We start from the raw sequence: 22,190 nt of genomic DNA, 5'->3' as shown, positions 1-22,190 counted from the left end.
CCACGAAAATTCCCAAAGTTCAGAAGTTTGAAACCATCCCTGGATTCTCCCAGATTTTGGGGGTAAACAGGAGCCCCCCCCCCAGGGGAAGGAGCACGGCCACGGCCCTCCAGAATTTCCTCAATAAATCAATTTATTTAAAAGAATATGTTACAATTAATTACACTAAAGGGGCTTTTCCCGACTGGGAACCCGAGGAATGGGAGCAGCTGGAAGAGGGAAAATGGGACAAGGGGGGGGGCAGGGTTTTGGTTTTGTAAATTTTTTGACCGATTTCTCCCTTTTTGGGCTTTTTTTTGTTTTGTTTTGCTTTTTTGGATTAAAAAAATCCACAGGGAGATGGTTCAGCTCTCCTTAATCCGTTGGAATTTGGGGCTAGCGGGGCAAATTGGGATCAAAATTAAGATTTTCCTGGGATTCTACCCAAATTGGGGGTGCTGAAGGTGATTTTAGAGGGGAGGATTTTGGGGATCCCAGTTTCCCTCCCCTCATTCCTGGGTTTTCCACAGCTCGGGGCTCCCGAGGACAACGGAAATCCAATTAATTACAGGGATCCAATTAATGGAATTCATTCCCAGCAGCTCCAGAGCCGAGGATTTGGGATTTCCCACCCCCCCCAAAAAAAAACCCCAAAAAATCTTCCCCCATCCTGGCTCCTCCAGGGGGAGGAGGAGTGGGGAAAAGCCCTTCCCAAAAAGGGAATTTGGGGGAAAATCCCATTTTGGAGCAATTCTGGCACATTCCAGAGGTTGGGAATGAGGCCAGGATGCTCCTGCTGGGTTTGGTTCCAAATATTCCCAAATCCACCCCAAACCTTGGTGGGACCAGCTCCAGGCCAGCCCAAAACCAGGCAAAATCAGCTTTTCCAGGTGCTTTTTTTCTCCCTCCCAAAACATGGAAAAATCCCACTCAAAACCAGGGAAAAACAGATTTTCCATAATTTTTCCTTCTGGGAATTCCTCAGCTGCCGGATCCACGGAAAAATCCCGCTCAAAACCAAGGAAAAATGGCTTTTCCACCTTATTTTTCCTCCCAAAACGTGGAAAAATTGCACTCAAATCCAGGAAAAAATGGATTTTCCAGGTGATTTTTTTTCTGCTGGAAGCTGCTCAGCCTCCTGGACCATGGAGAAAACTTGCTGAAATCCAAGGAAAAATGGCTTTTCCACCTTATTTTTCCTCTCAAAAGATGAGAAAGACTCACTCCAAATTTAGGAAAATATCTTTTCCAGAGGGTTTTTTTTCCCTCTGGCAGCTGCTCATCCACCCAAAATATGGAAAATTCCTGCTCCAAACCAGGGAAAAAAGGTTTTTCCACCTTATTTTTCCTCCAGAACTCTGAAAAAATCCTGCTCAAAATGAGGGAAAACGTTTTTGGTTTTTTTTTTTCAGGTTATTTTTCCTGCTTGGACACCCAAGTCATGGATAAAAAGTGCTCAAAAATAGGGCAAAAATGGCTTTTTCAGGTTATTTTTCCCTCCTGGGAGCTGCCCAGCCTCTGGGTCTAGGGAAAAATCCCATCAAAAATAGGGAAAAGTGGAATTTCCAGGTTATTTTTCCTCCTGGGAGCTGCTCATCCCCATCCAGGGGTCGCCCCAGGATCCTGGAATCTCCCAGATCCCATCCCAAGGAGCCAGGCACACCCAAATCCCTGGGAAAACAGCCCAAAAAGCAGGAATGCAAATCCATGAGAGGGATCCTTGTGCCAGGAGTGGCATTTCCTTGGAATTTTGCTCCTTTTGGATGTTTTTCCTGGTTTTGTTTTTTTTTTTTTTATTTGTAGTGATTAAAAAAAACCAGGATTGGGAGGAGAAACAGGGGGAAAATCCCTTTCAAGAGCTGCTGCCACCCTGTGGGATTTTAAAGGAATTATTCCCATATGGAACATTCTCAGGGCTTTTTCCTGCTTTTTTTTCCCCCCTTATTTTTCCACGTCTGACCCAGCAGAAACAACAACTTCTTAATTCCAGTTGTAAAAAAAAAAAAAAAAAAAAAAAAAAAAAAAAAAAATCCCAAAATTCCCAGCCTGGAGCTGGATCTGAGTGGGAAAAAGGAGCCCCCTCAGGTGGCTTTTCCCAATTTTTTGGGTTTTTTGTTGGTTTTTTTTCCTCTGGAATTCCATAAAGATGATGGGCACGAATGGATTTGGAATTAATGAGATTTAGTTTGGGGTGGAGGGGCTTTAATACAATAAAGGAATTTTGGGGGTTGCTGGAAAAGCTCCCAGGGTTAAGTGGCTGCATCCCTTTGCTGTGACCTGACCAGCTGGAAAAGGTTCTGGAAAAGAAGGAAAGGGGGACAAAGGTGAAGGTGGAAAAACCCCTGGGATTCCCAGTGGGAAAATGGGATTGAGGAGAGATGGGAGTGCTGGGAATGGCTCAGATCCCAGGCAGGGCTCAGCTCACCTGGAGGGTCCCAGTCACAATCCCAAAGCCAATCCTGGGCCCATCCCAATCCCAAATCCAATTCTAATTCCAATTCTAATCCAACTCCAATCCCAACTCCAATCCCAACTGCAATTTCAATTCCAACTGCAATCCCAATCCCAATCCCAATTTAAATTTCTATTCTAATACCAATGCCAATGCCAATTTAAATTCCAATTCTAATCCCAATGCCAATTTAAATTCCAATTCTAATTCCAATTCCAATCCCAATTCCAATCCCAACTGCAATTTCAATTCCAATTGCAATCCCAATGCCAATCCCAATTTAAATTTCTATTCTAATATCAATGCCAATGCCAATTTAAATTCCAATTCTAATCCCAATTCCAAACCCAAGGCCAATTCCAATCCTAACTCCAATTCCAACTGCAATTTCAATTCCAATTGCAATTCCAATGCCAATCCTAATTTAAATTTCTATTCCAGTGCCAATCTCAATTTAAATTCCAATTCTAATCCCAATACCAATTCCAATCTCATTTTAAAATCCAATTCCAATGCCAATCCCAATCCCAATGCTAATCCCAATTCTAATCCCAATTCCAATCCCAACTCCAACTGCAATTTCAATTCCAATTGCAATCCCAATTCCAATGCCAATCCCAATTCCCATTCCAATTTAAAATTCTCCTTAAAGCAGGAGGAGGAGGGAAATGGGATGGAGAAGGAAGATTCTTCCCACATTTATCCCAGGTCATTCCCAGATCCTCAAGATTTTCCCCAGATTTATCCCAGGTCATTCCCAGCTCCTCAAGATTTTCCCCAGATTTATCCCAGGTCATTCCCAGCTCCAGGAGCCTTTTCCCAGATTTATCCCAGGTCATTCCCAGTTCCTCAAGATTTTTCCCAGATTTATCCCAGGTCATTCCCAGCTCCAGGAGCCTTTTCCCAACACCTGCAGCTCCTTTTTCCAGCTGCTCCATGAAACCTTCCCCACCTCCAGAGCTCCTCCCCTGCTTTTCACCATCCTGGGATTATCCAATCATTCCCTGTGGGAATTATGGACCAGGAGAAGCATTTCCCACCTGGGAAAGGGAAAAGTTTGGAATTCTCACCTCCTTCCTCCACTTGAGCTCGCAGAACACTCGCTCGAAGCACTCATGCATGTAATTGAACTGTGGGGGGAAAATGGGAATCAGGGAAAATCCAGGGAAAAGCCAGGAGATCCAGGGGGGAGGGAGGAGATCCAGAGGGGAACTGGGAGCTCTGGGCAGAGGTTCTGGATCCAGCAGCTCCAGGGAGGAACCAGGAGCTCCAGGGAAAAGCCAGAGGCTCCAGCAGCTCCAGACCGGAGCCAGGAATTCCAGGGAAAAGCCAGGAGCTCCTGGTTCAGTTTGGAACTTCTGGATCCAGCAGCTCCAGGGAGGAACCAGGAGGTACCAGAAGCTCCAGGGAAAAATCCAGGAGCTCCAGGAAAAAAAAAAAAAAAACAAAAACAAAAACCAGGAGCTCCCAGAGGAATTTCAGAGCCAGGAGCTCCAGGTAGGAACCAAGAATTCCAAACAGGGGCCAGCAGCTCCTGAGGATCCAGCAGATCCAGAGGAGCTCCAGAGAGGAATCAGCCTCTCCCAGGATCAGCCTCTCCCAGGATCAGCCTCTCTGGGATCAGCCTCTCCTTCCCCCCTTTCCCAGCTCTCCCTGTTCCTGAGGGAATTCCAGGCCAGGGTTTGAGGGAATTCTGGACAGGACTGGGACACTCACGATCCAGTTCCCAAGGGAATTCCAGGCAGGATTTAAAGGAATTTTTGGTGGGGTTTGAGGGAATTCCGGGCAGGATTTAAAGGAATTTTGGGTGGGGTTTGAGGGAATTCCAGGCGGGACTGGGACACTCACACATCCTATTCCTAAGGGAATTCCAGGCAGGATTTGAGGGAATTCCAGGCAGGACTGGGACACTCACACATCCTGGGTGGGATTTGAGGGAATTCCTGGCGGGGTTTGAGGGAATTCTGGGCAGGACTGGGACAGGGACACTCACAATCCCATTCCCAAGGGAATCCTGGGCAAGGTTTGAGGGAATTCCAGGAGGGATTTGAGGAAATTCTGGGGGGAATTTGAGGGAATTCTGGGCAGGGTTTGAAGGCATTCCAGGTGGAATTGGGACACTCACACATCACATTCCCAAGGGAATTTTGGGCAGGGTTTGAGGGAATTCTGAGTGGGATTTGAGGGGAATTCTGGGTGGGATTTGAGGGAATTCTGGGCAGGGTTTGAAGGCATTCCAGGCAGGATTGGGACACTCACACATCACATTCCCAAGGGAATTTTGGGCAGAATTTGAGGAAATTCTAGGCCAGGATTTGAGGCAATTCCAGGCAGGGTTTGAGGGAATCTGGGGTGGGATTTGAGGGAATCTGGGGTGGGATTTGAGGGAATTCTGGGTGGGATTTGAGGGAATTGTGGGCAGGCTTTGAGGGAATTCTGGGTGGGATTTGAGGGAATCTGGGGTGGGATTTGACGGCATTCCAGGAGAGATTCGAGGGAATTCTGGGGGAGGGATTTGAGGAAATTCTAGGCCACGATTTGAGGCAATTCCACGCAGGGTTTGAGGGAATTTGGGGTGGGATTTGAGGGCATTACAGGAGAGATTTGAGGGAATTCTGGGTGGGATTTGAGGGAATTCTGGGGTGGGATTTGAGGGGATTCTGGGGTGGGATTTGAGGCAATTCCAGGAGAGATTTGAGGGAATTCTGGGGGGGGGGGGATTTGAGGGAATTCTGGGCAGGGTTTGAGGGAATTCTGGGGTGGGATTTGAGGGAATTCTGGGGTGGGATTTGAGGCAATTCCAGGCAGGGTTTGAGGGAATTTGGGGTGGGATTTGAGGGAATCTGGGGTGGGATTTGAGGGAATTCTGGGTGGGATTTGAGGGCATTCCAGGAGAGATTTGAGGGAATTCTGGGTGGGATTTGAGGGAATCTGGGGTGGGATTTGAGGGAATTCTGGGTGGGATTTGAGGGAATCTGGGGTGGGATTTGAGGGCATTCCAGGCAGGACTGGGACAGGGACACTCACGTAGGGGGTGAAGATCTTGACCCAGCGCGGTTTCTTCTCGGCGCGCGCGTACTCGAAGCAGAAGGCCATGCCCTCCTCGTCCGTGTCCCAGCGCTGCATCTCCTCCCACTCGAAGGCGATCACCTGGTTCTGCACAATTCCCAAACTGAGCCAGGATCCCGGGCAGGGGGAGCCCCCAGGAGCAGGGTGGTTCAAGGGGTGAGGGGAAAAGGAGGGTTTGTCCCAGGTTTAGCACAGGGAGGATTCCCAGAGTTATCCTTGGTTCCCAAATCCCAGCAGGGAGCTCAGGGAGATGCCAGGGATTTGCAAACCCAAAGGTGTGAGGTCAGCGATGATCCCAGGGAATTGGGGTGATCCGCAGGGATTTGGAAACACAGTCCAGGTGCAAATCAAGGTGAGAGGTCAGGGATGATCCCCAGGGATTTAGGAGCACAGTCCAGGTGCAAATCAAGGTGAGAGGTCAGGGATGATCCCAGGGAATTGGGGTGATCCACAGGGATTTAGGAACACAGTCCAGGTGCAAACCAAGGTGAGAGGTCAGGGATGATCCATAGGGATTTAGGAACACAGTCCAGGTGCAAACCAAGGTGAGAGGTCAGGGATGATCTCAGGGATATCAGGATGATCCCCAGGGATTTAGGAGCACAGTCCAGGTGCAAATCAAGGTGTGAAATCAAGGATGATCCCAGGGGTGCCAGGGATGATCCCAGCACAACCTCCAGGGATTTGGGAACACTGTCCAGGTACAAATCCAAAGGTGTTGGGCTGGGGATGATCCCCAGGGATTTGGGGACAAGGGGCAGGTGCAAATCCAAGTTTTGAGGTCAGGGATGATCCCAGGGATTTGGGAACATGGTGATGGTGTAAAACCCAGGCTGTGAGCTCAGGGACAATCCCAGGGAGCTCAGGGACAACCCCAGGGATCTGAGAACAGGGTGATGGTGTAAAACCCAGGCTGTGAGCTTGGGGACAACCCCAGAGAGCTTGGGGACAATCCCAGGGATTTGGGAACACAGTCATAGTGTAAAACCCAGGCTGTGAGCTCGGGAACAATCCCAGAGAGCTTGGGGACAATCCCAGGGATTCAGGAATACAGTGATGGTGTAAAACCCAGGCTGTGAGCTCTGGGACAATCCCAGGGATTCAGGAACACAGTGATGGTGTAAAACCCAGGCTGTGAGCTCAGGGACAACCCCAGGGAGCTGGGGTGACAATCCCAGGGATTTAGGAACACAGTGATGGTGTAAAACCCAGGCTGTGAGCTCAGGGACAACCCCATGGATTTGGGTGACAATCCCAGGGACTCAGGAGGGCACAGGTGCAGGGCTGTGGGGTCAGAGGTGGCCTGGGGATGGCAGGGATGCAGGGAGTACCTCGAGCTGGCCCTCCTCGGTGCAGGCGTGCAGTTTGAAGTGGCGGATGCTGATGGCGGAGATGACGTGGCCCTTGCGCCGCGAGTCGCACGAGCAGTGAGGGAAGGTGATCTCGTTGTAGCCCTCGCACGTCCGCAGCATGTTCAGGTACTGGGGGGACAGCCCGGTCACCAGGGAGGCACCGGGGTGCCAGGGAATCACTGGGGTGCCAGGGAATGCACTGGGGTGACAGGGAATCACTGGGGTGCCAGGGAATCACTGGGGTGCCAGGGAATGCACTGGGGTGCCAGGGAATGCACTGGGGTGACAGGGATTCACTGGGGTGCCAGGGAATGCACTGGGGTGCCAGGGATTCACTGGGGTGCCAGGGAATGCACTGGGATTGCAGGGAATCACTGGGGTGCCAGGGAATCACTGGGGTGCCAGGGAATGCACCAGGGTGCCAGGGAATCACTGGGATTGCAGGGAGTCACGAGGATGCCAGGGAATCACTGGGGTGCCAGGGAATGCACCAGGATCCCAGGGAATGCACCAGGGATGTACCAGGACCCCAGGGAGTCACTGGGACCCCAGGGGTTCACCAGGGTCCTGGGGAATTCACCAGGATCCCAGCAAATGCACAGGGACCCCAGGGACTGCACTGGGATCCCAGGGAATGCACCAGGGTCCGCCAGGGGTTCACTGGGATTCCAGGAGTCACTGGGATCCCAGGGAATTCAATGGGATCCACCAGGGAATTCACTGGGATCCACCAGGGAATTCAATGGGATCCACCAGGGAATTCACTGGGATCCACCAGGGAATTCAATGGGATCCACCAGGGAATTCAATGGGATCCACCAGGGGTTCACTGGGATTCTGGGATTCACCACAATCTCAGGGAATTCACTGGGATTCCAGGGGATTCACCGGCATTTCAGGGGATTCACCAGGATTCCAGGGGTTCACCGGGATACAGACACGGGCAGGGATTCCATGGGGGACATTCCAGGGAGTCACCAGCATTCTGGGATTCACCAGGATCTCAAGGAATTCACTGGGATCCACCAGGGAATTCAATAGGATTCCAGGGGTTCACTGGGATTCTGGGATTCACCACAATCTCAGGGAATTCACTGGGATTCCAGGGGATTCACCGGGATTCCAGGGTTTCACCGGGATTCCCAGGATTCACTGGGATACAGACACGGGCAGGGATTCCATGGGGGACATTCCAGGGAATTCCCCAGCATTCCAGGGAATCCACTCACCATGACCATCTTCCTCTGCTCACAGAGCTTCTGGAGCTGGTAGGATTTCTCCTCGGCTTTGATGTAGCCTTTCTTGACGTCATCAACGGCCTGGGAATGGGAAAAAAAACGGGAAAAATCTGGGATTTGGGATGGGAGGAGGAGGAGCCACCTCATGCTTCACCCTCGGGGACCTGTGGGACCTTGGGGTGCCTCCATCCCATAAAAACAACCAAAACCCCATCCCACATGGAATCAACTGAGGGACCCAACCACCCCATGAGGAGTTCTCCCCACCCAAAGGGGCATTCCAGAGGAATTCCAGGTGGGAATTCCTCACCTGCAGGACCTTGGGGTGGCCCGAGAACCTTGGGATGGCCCAAGAACCTTGGGATTCAATCCCATAAACACAACCGAAACCCCATCCAACCTTGGGATCAACCATGGGACCCAATGATCCCATGAGGAGCTCTCCCCACCCAAAGGGGCATTCCAAAGGAATTCCTGCTGGGAATTTCCCCACCTGCAGGACCTTGGGGTGGCCCAAGAACCTTGGGATTCAATCCCATAAAATGAACCAAAACCCCATCCCACATGGAATCAACTATGGAACCCAACGACCCCATGAGGAGTTCTCCCCATCTGAAGGGGCATTCCAAAGGAATTCCTGCTGGGAATTTCCCCACCTGCAGGACCTTGGGATGGCCCAAGAACCTTGGCATTCAATCCCATTAACACAACCGAAACCCCATCCAACCTTGGGATCAACCATGGAACCCAATGACCTCATAAAGAGTTCTCCCCACCCAAAGGGGCGTTCCAGAGGAATTCCTGCTGGGAATTCCTTGAGGGACCTTGGGGTGGCCCAAGGACTTTGGGGTGCCTCCATCGCATAAAAACAACCAAAACCCCATCCCACATGGAATCAACTATGGAACCCAATGACCCCATGAGGAGTTTTCCCCATCTGAAGGGGCATTCCAGAGGAATTCCAGATGGGAATTCCTGCTGGGAATTTCCCCACCTGCAGGACCTTGGGATGGCCCAAGAACCTTGGGATTCAATCCCATAAAAACAACCAAAACCCCATCCCATATGGGATCAACTATGGAACCCAAGGACCCCATAAGGAGTTTTCCCACCCAAAGGGGCGTTCCAGAGGAATTCCTGCTGGGAATTCCGTACCTGGTGGAAGAAGTAGGCGACGGCCAGGTCGTTGTCGTTGAGCAGCGCCTCCTCCTCGGTGGTGAAGAGCCACTTGCGCAGGGTCAGGCACGTCCCCGGCACGGCCGAGGTGTAGTTCTGCACGTAGAGCTTGTGGGGGAACTCGTTGGGAGCCAACTTCCGCACTGGGAACGGCCCGGGAGAGCCCGGAGAGGCCGTGGAATGTCGGGGTCAGGGCGTGGGGAGGACAGGGGGTCCGGGAGAGCCAAAAAAAGAAAATAAAAAATCGGCGTTAAAATGGGGTTTTCCCACAGGGAACCCTCAAAAATGACCCCAAATCCTTCCAGAATGGTGCCAAGTTCTTCAGAATTGCCCTAAATCTTTCCAGAATGACCATAAATCCTTCCAGAATGGTCCCAAATCCTTCCAGAATGACACCAAATCCTTACAGAATGATTTCCAAATCCTTCCAGAATGACACCAAATCCTTCCAGAATGATTTCCAAATCCTTACAGAATGACCCCAAATCCTTCCAGAATGACCTCAAATCATTCCAGAATGACCTCAAATCCTTCCCGAATGACACCAAATCCTTCCAGAATGACCTCAAATCATTCCAGAATGACCTCAAATCCTTCCCGAATGACACCAAATCCTTCCAGAATGACCTCAAATCATTCCAGAATGACCCCAAATCCTTCCAGAATGACCTCAAATCATTCCAGAATGACCCCAAATCCTTCCAGAATGACCTCCTGGAAGTGGCACCTGGGGGATGGGATTTGGTGGGATTGACCTCAATCTCAGGGGGCTTTTCCAGCCAGGATGATTCCCCATCCCTGGGAGTGCCCAATTCCCCCTTGGATCAACCTGGGACAGTGGGAGGTCCCAAGACCCCAAGGATCTTTAAGGATCTTTTCCATCCCAAACCATTCCAGGATTCCCTGTCCTGCTTTAATGGGATTTTAGGGATAAACCCTTCCCTATCCCAGGTTATTCCATGGATTGGATTCCCCATCCCTGGAGAATCATCCAAAACCAGCTTGGAGCAGCCAGGGATGGCGGGAGCCCCACAAATTCCACACTCCCACCCTAGGGACCTGCAGATCCCTCCATTCCCTTTTTACTTTTTTTTCTTTCTTTTTATTCCCACCCCTAAATCCCAGGGAATTCCAGGCTCACCGAAGGAGTGGTTGATGACCTCGAAGAGGGCGAAGTAGTTGGCGGTGACGCTGTCCATGCCCACCTTGGCAGCCACCGCCTGGAAAACGCCGGGAAAACGGGATCAGCACCAGCCGGGCGTTCCCGGGAATTCCCTGACCACGGAAAACCCCGTTGGAACTCTGCCAGCACAACCAGGCCAGCTCCTCACTCCCGTTTTTCCTGGGGATGTTGAGGTTGTGGGGTCCCCACAATTCCAGCCTGGATTCCCCAGGGAAAAAGGAGTTGGAAATTCCCGTCTGGGGTCATTCCACGGCCAAAACTCAGCGTGGAATTCCATGGGCTGTGTGTCCTGAGCACACCCCCAAATCCTGTTTATCCACGGGATTCTGGAATTCCCACTCTTTTCCAGCAGAATTTTCATCTCCTTTTTCCAAAGTGTTATTTAATTGCCCATAATCTTTGGATCCAGTGGATCCCAGTCTTCAAAAAATGGGGGAAAATCCAGGTGTGAAAAGAGGAAATTCCAGGTGGGAAAAGAGGAAATTCCAGGTGGGAAAAGAGGAAATTCCAGGTGGGAAAAAAAGGAAAATCCAGGTGGGGGTGGGGAAATTGAGTTGAGGGGATGGAGATTCCAGGAGGGAAAGGGAAGTTCCAGGTGGGAAAGGAAAATCCAAGTGGAGGAAAGGAAAATCCAGGTGGGAAAAAAAGGAAAATCCAGGTGGAAGGGAAGGAAAATCCAGGTGGGGAAGGAAAACTGAAAGACGGGAAGGAAATTCCAGGTGGGGAAAAAAAGGAAAATCCAGGTAGGGGTGGGGAAATGGAGTTGAGGGGATGGAAATTCCCAGTGGGAAGGGCAATTCCAGGTGGGAATGGGCTCACCTGGTACACCTGGTCCGTGGTGCTGTTCTTCTTCACCCTCACTGTCACCGTGGTGACGTCCGGGAGCGCCACCCGCAGCTCCACGTCGGAGACGCCGTTGTAATTCTGGGAAAAAGGGAAGGGAAAATGCCCCCCCAAAAAATCAGGAAATTCCCGGTTTTCCAGTTATTTGTGATCCCTAAAAATCCCACAGTGGGGATTCGGTGTGGGAGGAGGGGATGGGGTTGGATTCTTCTCCCAGGGGAATGGTCAGGGAGCTCAAGGTGGGATGTTTGGGAAAATTCCTCCATGGAATTCCTTCATCCCTTCGTGGTGAGTGCTGCTGAGGGCACTGTGGAATTGCCATCTTGGGAATTGTCCCAAACTGGGGCTTTGGGACCAATTCACCCCCTGGAATTCCTGCTCATTCCTGGCATGTTCCCTGGATCCCAAAAGAGTGCGGGGTTTGGAGGAATTCTGGGAGTTTGGGGTGCCTCAATCCCATAAAAAATGGACAGAATTGTCCCCAAAACCCATGGATGTGGCACCTGGGGACAGGGATCAGAGGTGGCCTTGGGGACAGTGGGACCTGAGGAGCTCCGAGGGCTTTTCCAGCTTTGGACATTCCATGGAAGCCTTAGGATTTTTTTTCCCATGGAATTCTGTTGGACCAAGCTCCAATCCCATAAAAATCAGGCAGAATTGTCCCCAAAACTCATGGATGTGGCACTTGGGGACAGGGATCAGGGGTGGCCTTGGGGACAGTTGGATATGAGCAGCTCCGAAGGCTTTTCCATGATTCCATGGAAGATTTTTTTCCCTACGGAATTCAGTTGGACCAAGCCTCGATCCCACCAAAAACGTCTGGAATTGTCCCAAAACCCCACGGATGTGACACTTGGGGACAGGGATCAGGGGGTGGCCTTGGGGACAGCTGGACAGGAGGGGTTCTCCCACCTTGACGATTCCATGGAAGGGTTTTTTCCATGGAATTCCGCGGGATGACGTCACCCACCTCGTCCGACTCCGACAGGAATTCCTGCATGATGTCGCTCTCGCCGATGACCCGGATGGAGCACACTGTGGGACACGCGGAATGTCACACGGAATGTCACATGGAATGTCACCAGGACCTGGGAATGTCCCCTCCAGGGCCAGCCCAGCAACCCTTTCCCATCATCCCAACTCATCCTGAAGGGAATTCCTGCACCTGAGGCACCTCCTGTCCCCAGTGTCACCGTTAACCCCATGTTCTCCATGTCCTGGTGTCCCTCATGGATTCAGACCCTCTCCAAGGTGATTGAGTGTCCCCAGGGTCACCTCCTGTCCCCAGGGTCACCTCCTGTCCCCAGGGTCACTGTTAACCCCATGTTCTCCATGTCCTGGTGTCCCTCATGGATCCAGACCCTCTCCAAGGTGATTGACTGTCCCCAGGGTCACCTCCTGTCCCCAGTGTCACCATTAACCCCATGTTCTCCATGTCCTGGTGTCCCTCATGGATCCAGACCCTCTCCAAGATGGAGCAGCCCAAGGAGCACCACCTGGGTCATCTCTGGTCACTTGGATCACCTCTGTCACCTCCTGTCCCCACAGTGTCACTGTTAACCTCATGTTCTTCAGGTCCTGGTGTCCCTCATGGATCCAGACTTTCTCCAAGGTGGATCAGGTCAACACTTGCAGTGCCTTGAGTGTCACCTGTGTCACCTCCTGTCCCTTAGGTCACCTCCAGTGTCATTGTTAACTCCATGTTCTCCATGTCCTGGTGTCCCTCATGGATCCAGAACCTCTCCAAGGTGGACCAGCCCCAGGAGTGTCCCTGGGTCACCTTTGGTCACCTGGGTCACCTCTGCCATCTTCTGTCCTCTGGGTCACCTCTGTCACCTCCTGTCCCCAGTGTCACCGTTAACCCCATGTTCTCCATGTCCTGGTGTCCCTCATGGATCCAGACCCTCTCCAAGAAGCTTCACCCCAAAATCCCACCCAACCACCCCAAACCTCCCAGAGCAAACCCACAAATGGACCAGGAACACCCGCTGGGAATGCTGGTGAGGGGTTTTGGGATGAGGGGTTTTAGGGTGAGGAGTTCTGAGAGGGATTTTGGGATGAGGATGGATTTTGGGATGAGGAAGGATTTTGGGATGACGGATTGAGGTGAGGAGGGGTTTTGGGACGAGGAGAGATTTTGGGGGGAAGGGTTTAGGATGAGGGATCTGAGTGAGGGATTTTGAGAGGGATTTTGGGATGAGGATGGATTTTGGGACGAGGATGGATTTTGGGGTGAGGAGGGATTTTGGGGCATGGGATTGGTCTAAGGATGGATTTAGGGACGAGGAGGGATTTTGGGGTGTGGGAATGGGCTGAGGATGGATTTAGGGTCGAGGAGAGATTTCGGGGTGTGGGACTGGGCTGAGGATGGATTTAGGGATGAGAAGGGATTTTGGGGTGTGGGATTGGGCTGAGGAGGAATTTTGGGGTACAGGATTGGGCTAAGGAGGGATTTAGGGACAAGGAGGGATTTTGAGTTGAGGGATTTTGGGTTGAGGATGGATTAAAGGACAAGGAGGGGTTTTGGGGTGAGGAGGGATTCTGGGGTGCGGGATTGGCCTGAGGAGGGATTTAGGGGAAGTATTTTGGGCTGTGGGATTGGGGTGAGGAAGGATTTGGGGCCGAGAAGGGATTTTAAGATTAAGGATTTTGGTCCGAGGACGGATTTAGGAGCGAGGAGGGATTTTGGGGTGTGAGATTGGGCTGAGGAGGGATTTAGGGACAAGGAAGGATTTTGGGGCGTGGGATTGGGTGGAGGAGGGATTTTGAGCTGAGGGCTTTTGGGCTGACGACGGATTTAGGTTCGAGGAGGGATTTTGGGGTGCGGGATCGGTCTGAGGATGAATTTAGGGTCGAGGAGGCATTCTGGGAGCAGCTCACCCTTCTCCAGGTACTCCTCCAGGCCCCTCCTGCGGGCGTCCAGCTGCTGCTCGGACAGGGAGAACGGCCACTTGCCGGGCAGGCGCGGGAAGGTGAAGTTGGCGAATTCCCGCTTCAGGTTCTGGTGCAGGATGGCGAATTCCCGGTAGCGCTTGGAGCACAGCTGCCTCCCGGCCATGTAAACGTTGTACACCTGGGGAGAGAGCCCCCAAAATTCCCAAATGTTCCCCAGGGTTCCCCACAGCCCGGCCGTGCCCTCCTGGAGTGAGGGGTTTGGGGAAAGAGGAGGGGAATGTGCTGAGCCTGGAGATGGGGGGGTGTCCCTGCTGATCCCGGCATTCCAGGGCCTCAGGAATCCCAAATCTTGGGATTCAGGGTCATGGATATAACATTCCTATATCCTATATCATAACATCCCTGTATCATAACATCCCTATATCCTATATCCTAACATTCCTATATCCTATATCATAACATCCCTATATCCTATATCATAACATCCCTATATCCTATATCATAACATCCCTATATCCTAACATTCCTATATCCTATATCATAACATCCCTATATCCTAACATTCCTATATCCTATATCATAACATCCCTATATCCTAACATTCCTATATCCTATATCATAACATCCCTACATTCCAACATTCCCATATTTCAACAATCCCACATTTCAACCCCGCTACTTAGCGCCAACAACCCCCCTAACCCCAGAAACAAACAAAACCCCAAACCCACAGATTTCCCCCCCCACCATTCCCAGGGGGACAAAAGCCTCACCACGAACTTCTCCCCGCTCTGCTCCACGTGTTTGTAGGTGGGGATGGAGATGGGCACCGCCTGCTTCTCGCTGTAGTCGTAGAAGGGCGGCCCCAGCGGCTCCTCGGGCGGCTCCAGGCTCTCGGCCTCGTGCGGCGGCACCGACAGCACCGTCAGCACCAGCTCCTTCTCACCAGCACGGATCAGATCCACCACCTGCTTGTGCGTGGCTCCCTCCACGTTCACCCCGTTCCTACAGGGGAAAATATCCCAAATTCCCATGGAGCAGATCCACCACCTGCTTGTGTGTGGCTCCTTCCACGTTCACCCCGTTCCTACAGGGGAAAATATCCCAAATTCCCTTGGAGCAGATCCACCACCTGCTTGTGCGTGGCCCCTTCCATGTTCACCCCATTTCTAAAGGGGAAAATATCCCAAATTCCCATTGAATTCCCATGGAGCAGATCCACCACCTGCTTGTGTGTGGCTCCTTCCAAATTCACCCCGTTCCTGCACAGAAAAATATCCCAAATTCCCATGGAGCAGATCCACCCCCTGCTTGTGCGTGGCTCCCTCCATGCTCACCCTGTTCCTAAAGGGAACAAATCCCAAATTCCCATGGAAGTGCTGAAGACATTCCCAAGCCAACCCCAAAGAACATTTTTGACATTCCCAAGAACCTCATGGAAAGGATCTGGCTTTGCCCAGAAAATCTGGATCACACCTTGGCCAACCAGCCCAGGAAAACTCATCCCAGTCAATCCCAAACCTCCTGGAATGCCATCAAAGTGCTTTAGACCCAAGACATTCCCAAGCCACCTCTAGAACGTTCCTGACATTCTCAAGAGCTCCATGGTCTGGATCTGGCTCTGCCCAGAAAACATGGATCAAACCTGCCCTGGAAACTTCATCCCAAGAAATCCCAAATTTTCTGGAGACAATGGAAAGTCCCATGGAAATACAGAAAATATTCCCAAGCCACCTCCTGACATTCCCAAGAACCTCATGGAAAAGATTTGGCTTTGCCCAGAAAATCTGGATCATTTTCCACCAGGATTTCCACCTTGGCCAATCTGCCCAGGAAAACTCATCCCAGTCAATCCCAAACTTCCTGGAATCCCATGAAAGTGCTTTAGACCCAAGACATTCCCAAGCTGCTTTGGAGACAAGGAATCCCTTCCAGAAAAGTTGCTCAGAATTTCTCATCGTGGCGATGGCGCCGCAATCCCAATTCCCACCAAGGAATTTCTCCACCAAAAAGCCTGGAATTGCCCTCATTCTGTGCTGCTGGCTGGTCCCAGGATCCAGAGTGGGATTTGGCCTTCAATTCCCAGCTCTCCAAGGGAAGGGAACAGCTCTGACCAGTCCCATCCATCCATTTTTATGGAGTTTTTCCTTACAAGAAATCACCCTGGAAAGTTTGGATCTCCGCTTACAAATCCAGGTGAGAGATCCAGGTTGCAAAAATTCCAACTCTTGCAGGAGCTGGAAAAGTTTCCTCCAGCTCCAACACTACCCAAAGCTATCCAAACCTGTTGGAGCTCCTGTATCATTCCAGGGAAAAGGGACAATGGAGCAACCTTTGGATGTTTTCTCCCTGAGCCAACAGCAAATTCTGGGAAAAGGGCGTGGACAGGACCCAGAATTCCCAAAAAGAAATAATTCCATTCCCAAAAATGCTGGCTCCCCATCAGTCCCAGAGGGTCTTCCCAAGCTTGGATGCCTCCCTGCTCGTGTCTCCAAGGTGCAGGAGGAGTCAGAACTTTGGGATGAAGTCACCACGGCAACAGAGGCTGGAATCCAGGCATATTAAATCCAGGTGAGATCCAGGAGCCTCTTCCCAAGAAAAAGGAAGACTGGGATGTTTTGCTCCTCAAGCTTCTGGCTCTGCTTGGAGCTGGAAAATGGATCCAGGTGTTGCTCTGATCCTTCAGGGAATCCAGGGAATGCGAGGGGAGCAGGGAAAGGACATCAAGATCCAAGAGATGACACCAGATCCAAGGGATCCTTCCTGCAGGGAAGGCGGATCTGCAGCCACACGTCTCTTCCACAGGATGGGAAACTGAGGAGAGCCACTCCCAGCAGCATTCCAGGAGCAACTTCCTCTGATAAATCCCTTTTTTTTTTGGGAATGTGGAAGGGGTTCCACCCAGAGCAGGAGGTTCTGGCATTTCCCACTACAGGATGGAGAAGCCATGGGGTTACAGTGGGGAAAGCCTGGGATTCAACGGGTGGAAGCTGGAGTTTGGATTTCTCATGGAATTCCTCTCCCATCCCTTTTCCAAGGAGCTGGCAAGAAGCTCCTCAGCCCAGTGTGATATTCCCTGGATATAATGGAGGCAGTGTGGAAAACATCTCACCCACCAGCTGAGCCGGGATCTGGAATTCTTCTATTGGGAAAAACGGAGCTGCTGGCAAAGGCTGGGACATCCTGGGATCTGGGAATCTTCCACTGGGAAGAGCAGAGCTGCTGGCAAAGGCTGGGACATCCTGGGATCTGGGAATCTTCCATTGGGAAGAGCAGAGCTGCTGGCAAAGCGTGAGGATGAAGCAGAATTCCCATCACGCCAACGTGGATGAGCAAGGGCCCCATGACACGGAAAACATTCCAGGGTTCCTGTTCTGACTGGGATTGAGTCATTTTCCACCAGGATTCGGGAAAATTCCCTGACCTGGGGTCTGTCAGTGGAATTCACTGTGAGGAACTGGGCAAGGAGCATCCTGGAGATGGAGATCGCTGGGAATGGATGGGGTGCATGAAGGATCCAAGAAATTCCAGAGGGGAAAAGGGAAGAAATGGGAAAGAAAAGAATGGGAAGAAGAATCAGCTGCTGATCAGAGGGATTTTACCTTCCCCTTCCAATCAATTCCCTAAATTTTCCAAGGTTAAAGACCCCTCAGGGCTTCTGGACAAGGAAATTCCCACTGCCTGTTCCCGGGGCGAATTCCCAGCAGCGCCTTTGGTGAGCAGAACACCGGGAATGCGCCGAGCCAGCAGCTCCCACTGCAGTACAGAGACCATTCCAGACCTTTCCAAGGCAGAGCTGGCTTCTCCCATCCCATAAAATGGAAACTGAGCCCACGGAGAGAGGGACAGTCCAACCTCCTGAGGGAAAAGCCTCATGAATATTGGGAAGACGCCGATTCCGGAGGTTATTCCATCAAAACCTGACATTTTCCCAGTGCTGCACCTGTTCCAGAGGTTTCCCTGCAGCAGCAATGAGTCTGGTGGGATCCAGGATGCCCCAGCCCTGCCCATCCCACCTAAATCCATCCATTTTCCCACTCAGTGTTAGGGATAAATCCCTTTTTCCTCCATTCTGTCCTTCCTCAAACAGCTCCAGAGTTTCTCTTCCCGGTGGATTGGTGATGATCGACATTCCGGGCGTTAATCAAGTGTTCAATTAGCTCCCATTGTCTGTCCCTGCAGATTCCAGAGCATTCCAGAGCATTCCAGAGCCTGGGAAGGCACAGGGAGGAGCTGGAGGGAGGGATGGAAAAAGGACCTGGAGCATCCGTTGGTGTTGGATAAGGATGGGGAAGAGTGGGCTTTTCATGGAAAACACACTTGGATGGGTGATCTCCAGGGTTTTCCAGGATAGGGATGAGCTGTGCAGTGCCAGAGCCACAGGTGAGCGCCCAAATCCCAAATATCCCCCACAAATCCCAGCAGGAATCCCTCAGGAGCAGAACAACCTCCTCGCTCCGGCTCTTCCTCGCCAAAAATTCCCCTCCTCGGGGCCGGTCTGCTGGGAATTCCAGGAGGTGGGGAGGAAATCCTGCACGGAATCAACACCCTGAACATCCCAAATCCAGCCAGGCAGCTCCTCCCAGAGCTCCAGGGCCTGGATTTTGGGGAGTTCCCTCTGGAGGAACCGGGATGGCCGGGAGAGCGGATTTCCCGCCCCGATCCCGCTGCTCCCGCGAAAGGAAGGGAAATCAGAGCTATTTTGGGACTCCTGGGTTATTGTTTCCTCCTCCAGGAATTCCAGGAGTTGGGATTTTCACAGAGCTGAGGAAAATGAGGGGGGGGTTTTAATGCTGCCAGAGCAGGGGTGGGACTCGGGAATTTTTGGGTGGTTTCTGCAGGAAAAGATGGGAATGCTGGGATACGGGAACTGGGTAATCTTGGAATGTTGAAAAATAGGGATATTGGAGTATGGGAACATTGAGTTATGGGAATATTGGTATATTGGAATATAGGGAAATAGGAATTCCCAGTGTTGGAATACTGGGATATTGAAATAGTGAAATATTGGAATATTGAAACATAGGAATATTGAAATATTGGAAGGCAGGATTGCTAAAAAATTCCTGAAATGCAGGAATATTAAAATATTGGAATGTTGAAATATTGGAAGACAGAAATACTAAAAAACTGAAATATAGGAATAATAAAAGATTGAAATATTGGTACACAGGAATACTGAAATACTGAAATAGAGGAATATTGAAATATTGGCACACAGGAATACTGAAATATAGGAATATTGAAATATTAGGATGCAAGGCTATTGGAAAATTGGAATACTGCAATACTGAAATATTGGAAAACAGGGCTGTTAGGAAATTGAAATATTGGAATGTGGGAACACTGGATTATGGAAATATTGGGATACAGGAATACTGGAATATTGAAATATTGGGATACAGGAATACTGGAATATTGAATATTGGGATACATAAATACTGGAATATTGAATATTGGGATACAGGAATACTGGAATATTGAATATTGGGATACATAAGTACTGGAATATTGAATATTGGGATACATAAATACAGGAATAGGGCAAGAGCCAACCTGGCAGCCCTACAGGACACAGGGACAAATTAAAGCCACCTCTCCCAGGAAATAAATGGATAAACCAAGAGGAAATTCCCAATCCTTCCAGCTCCCATAGGGATACCAGGACTGGGAGACCACAAGCAAACCCTGCTCATTAACCATCATTAATCCTAGGGCTTAATTATTTCACACATCACGCCCCAGTCCTCACCTGGGACCGGCCACTGAACCCCAAAATTCCAGCACCTCTCTCTCATGCCAAACCCAGTGTTTTAAATGTTCCCCAAAACGCTCAAAAATGAGGGAAAATTTCATCCCAGTGCCCACAAAACTCTCCCCCCTCAGCCTGGGAATGCTGCTCCCCCAATTGGCACATCCAGGTGCAGAATTCCTCCTGCTCCCAGAGCTTCTCCTGCACAGAAGAATCAAAGAATCGGGAATTTGGGTCAGCTGGGACAGAGCCAAATCCCAGCTGGGATTTCTGTGGGATTCGCCGGCCACGGGCAGGTCCTGACAGCTCCTCACACCCCTTGGACTTCCAGAGCTGGCAGCAAAACATTCCTGCAGCTCAGAAATCCCTGGAATTAATCAGTAATTGGACTTAACCGACCCGGAGCGAAGTGCGACGGTGGGAGGATCCGGAGGGATCCCTGAAAACCAAGCCCCACGCTGGGGTTTGAGGGATTTCAGCCACAAAGTTTAAGGACTTTTTATTTTTTGGGGATGGGGAAAGGAAGATGAGTTTCCACACAGCAGGAATATTCCCATGGGAAGGTGTTTTCTGGGGCAAAGTTACAATTTTGGGTGTGAAAAAGCAGCAGCTGGAGAACACGAGAGCCAGGAATGGGAAGGAAGTGTCTGCAGGTTGGAATTCAAGGGGTTTATCCATAAAAATGCTCCTCTGCCCTCCCTAGGATGGTCCTCACACTGAAATCCAAAGGGTTTATCCCTAAAAATGCCCCTCTGCCCTTCCTAGGAGTCTCCACGTTGAAATCAAAAGGGTTTATCCCTAAAAATTCCCCCCTGACCTCCCCAGGAGGGTCCCCGTGTTCCCCCTTGAGAGGCTCCTCTAAGACCCCCCCCAAAACCCCCAGCGAGGCTTGGGGGGCTCAGTCTGGGCTCAGCCCCCACCTCAGAACCCCCCAAATTTCCCTCAAGGGCTGAGGGCTCATGACACCCTCACCAAGGGACCCTCAGCCCCCTCAAGACGCCCCTTTTGGAGCCCCTAAACCTCACCAAGGGAACCTCTGCCCCCTTGGTGCCTCCTCAGGACCCCCCCAGATCCCCACCAAGGGCTGGGGGTCTCAACCCCTTCTCACAACATCCCCACCAATGGACCCTCAGCCCTTTCAGGACCCCCCCCAAATTCCCACCAAGGGCTGGGGGTCTCAAGCCCTTCTCATGGCATCCTCACCAAGGGACCCTCAGCCCCCTCAGGGCCTCCTCAGGACCCCCAGATCCCCACCAAGGGCTGGGGGTCTCTTCCTCAGGACACCCTCACCCCCCTCACGACCCCCCAAATCCCCACCAAGGGTCGGGGGCTCCCCCTCCTCCCCAGTCACACCCTCACCAGGGGACCCTCAGAGCACCCAGCACCCCTCAAACCTCACCAAAGGGCGCTCAGCCCCCTTAGGATTCCCCCCAAACCCCCGGGGGTCTCAGTCCCTCCTCATCACACGATCCTCAGCCCCCTCACGACGCCTCAAATCCCCCCTAGAGCCGGGGGTCTCAATCCCCCTCATGACACCCTCACCCAAGGCCCCGCAGAACCCCTCAGCACCCCAACACCGCACCAAGGGCTCGGTGTCCCCTCAGCCCGGGCCCCCCAGAGCCCCCTCATGGCCCCCAGAGCCCCCTCATGGCCCCTTCAGGACCCCCATTCCCGTTCCCCCGGGACTGCCCGTGGGTGTGGGGCGCGTTCCCGGGCCCGGCTGCCGGGGGGCTGTGGGTGGGCGGCCCCCCCGTACTCACACCTCCAGGATGCGGTCCCCCTTGCGCACCCCGGCGCGGTCGGCGGCCCCTCCGCCCAGCACAGCGCTGACGTGCTGCAGCGGCGCGTACAGCTCGCCGTTGATGCTGCGCAGCTGCCCGCCTTCGCTCACTTGCCCGCGGACGTTAAAGCCATAACCCGACTCGGACTTGACGATGCGAACGACGCGGGGCCCGCCCGGGGGTCCCTCCCCGGCCCCGTTCCGCGCCCCCGGCCGCGCTTCGCCCTCCTCGTCCGCCATCTTGGCGTCCGCGCACGGCGCGCGTCACGAGACCGGGCCCGCGACGGCCGCCGTAGGGACCCGCCCCTCCCGTCCGCGCCGCGGGGTGTGATGGGAAATGGAGTCCGCGGAGCTGCCGAGCGCCGTTAGCGCGCCGTGGGCCGCGGGGGGTGATGGGAAATGCAGTCAGGAAGACGGGGAGGAGGGGAGAGTGCGGCGCATGCGCTGGGGGCGTGGGAGCGGGGGTGTTGC

The 22,190-nt window shown here is 52.1% G+C and overlaps 1 protein-coding gene and 1 long non-coding RNA gene across 3 annotated transcripts; one reads left to right on the top strand and one right to left on the bottom strand.

Annotated features, from left to right (window-relative positions):
* Positions 1-115: 115 nt before the first annotated feature.
* SNX27 (sorting nexin 27) lies at positions 116-22,006 on the bottom strand. 2 transcript variants are annotated; one of them, XM_077192173.1, is made up of 13 exons: positions 21,700-22,006; positions 15,238-15,274; positions 14,961-15,155; positions 14,173-14,365; positions 12,263-12,327; positions 11,269-11,373; positions 10,408-10,486; positions 9,246-9,409; positions 8,082-8,171; positions 6,832-6,981; positions 5,459-5,587; positions 3,502-3,561; positions 116-2,276 (listed from the first exon to the last, which is right to left on the bottom strand). In XM_077192173.1, the coding sequence occupies exons 1-13, from the start codon at positions 21,957-21,959 to the stop codon at positions 2,229-2,231; spliced, it is 1,575 nt and encodes a 524-aa protein (XP_077048288.1). In that variant the 5' UTR covers positions 21,960-22,006; the 3' UTR covers positions 116-2,228. The 2 variants fall into 2 exon arrangements, with proteins under 2 accessions (XP_077048288.1, XP_054507023.1); XM_054651048.2 differs by lacking the exon at positions 15,238-15,274 and having other exon boundaries at positions 14,961-15,192; positions 21,700-22,005.
* LOC143696265 (uncharacterized) lies at positions 3,081-3,386 on the top strand. Its single transcript, XR_013185699.1, has 3 exons — positions 3,081-3,139; positions 3,182-3,223; positions 3,308-3,386. It is a non-coding gene; the product is annotated as an uncharacterized LOC143696265 (long non-coding RNA).
* Positions 22,007-22,190: the final 184 nt, after the last annotated feature.

This window comes from Agelaius phoeniceus, chromosome 31, assembly GCF_051311805.1.
Source record: "Agelaius phoeniceus isolate bAgePho1 chromosome 31, bAgePho1.hap1, whole genome shotgun sequence".
NCBI classification, from domain to species: Eukaryota; Metazoa; Chordata; class Aves; order Passeriformes; family Icteridae; genus Agelaius; species Agelaius phoeniceus.
Note: the sequence above shows the minus strand (reverse complement) of the source record. Positions and strands in the feature narration are given on the sequence as shown.

What these genes read in the sequence shown, in the direction of transcription:
- SNX27 (XM_077192173.1), bottom strand. Translation starts at nt 21,959, where the DNA reads ATGGCGGACGAGGAGGGCGAAGCGCGGCCGGGGGCGCGGAACGGGGCC. An exon ending in AAGGAGCCACACACAAGCAG is followed by an intron (nt 15,156 to 15,237) that starts GTGGTGGATCTG and finishes ACGCACAAGCAG; the next exon opens with GTGGTGGATCTGATCCGTGC. An exon ending in TCCTGTCGGAGTCGGACGAG is followed by an intron (nt 11,374 to 12,262) that starts GTGGGTGACGTC and finishes CCTTTTTCCCAG; the next exon opens with AATTACAACGGCGTCTCCGA.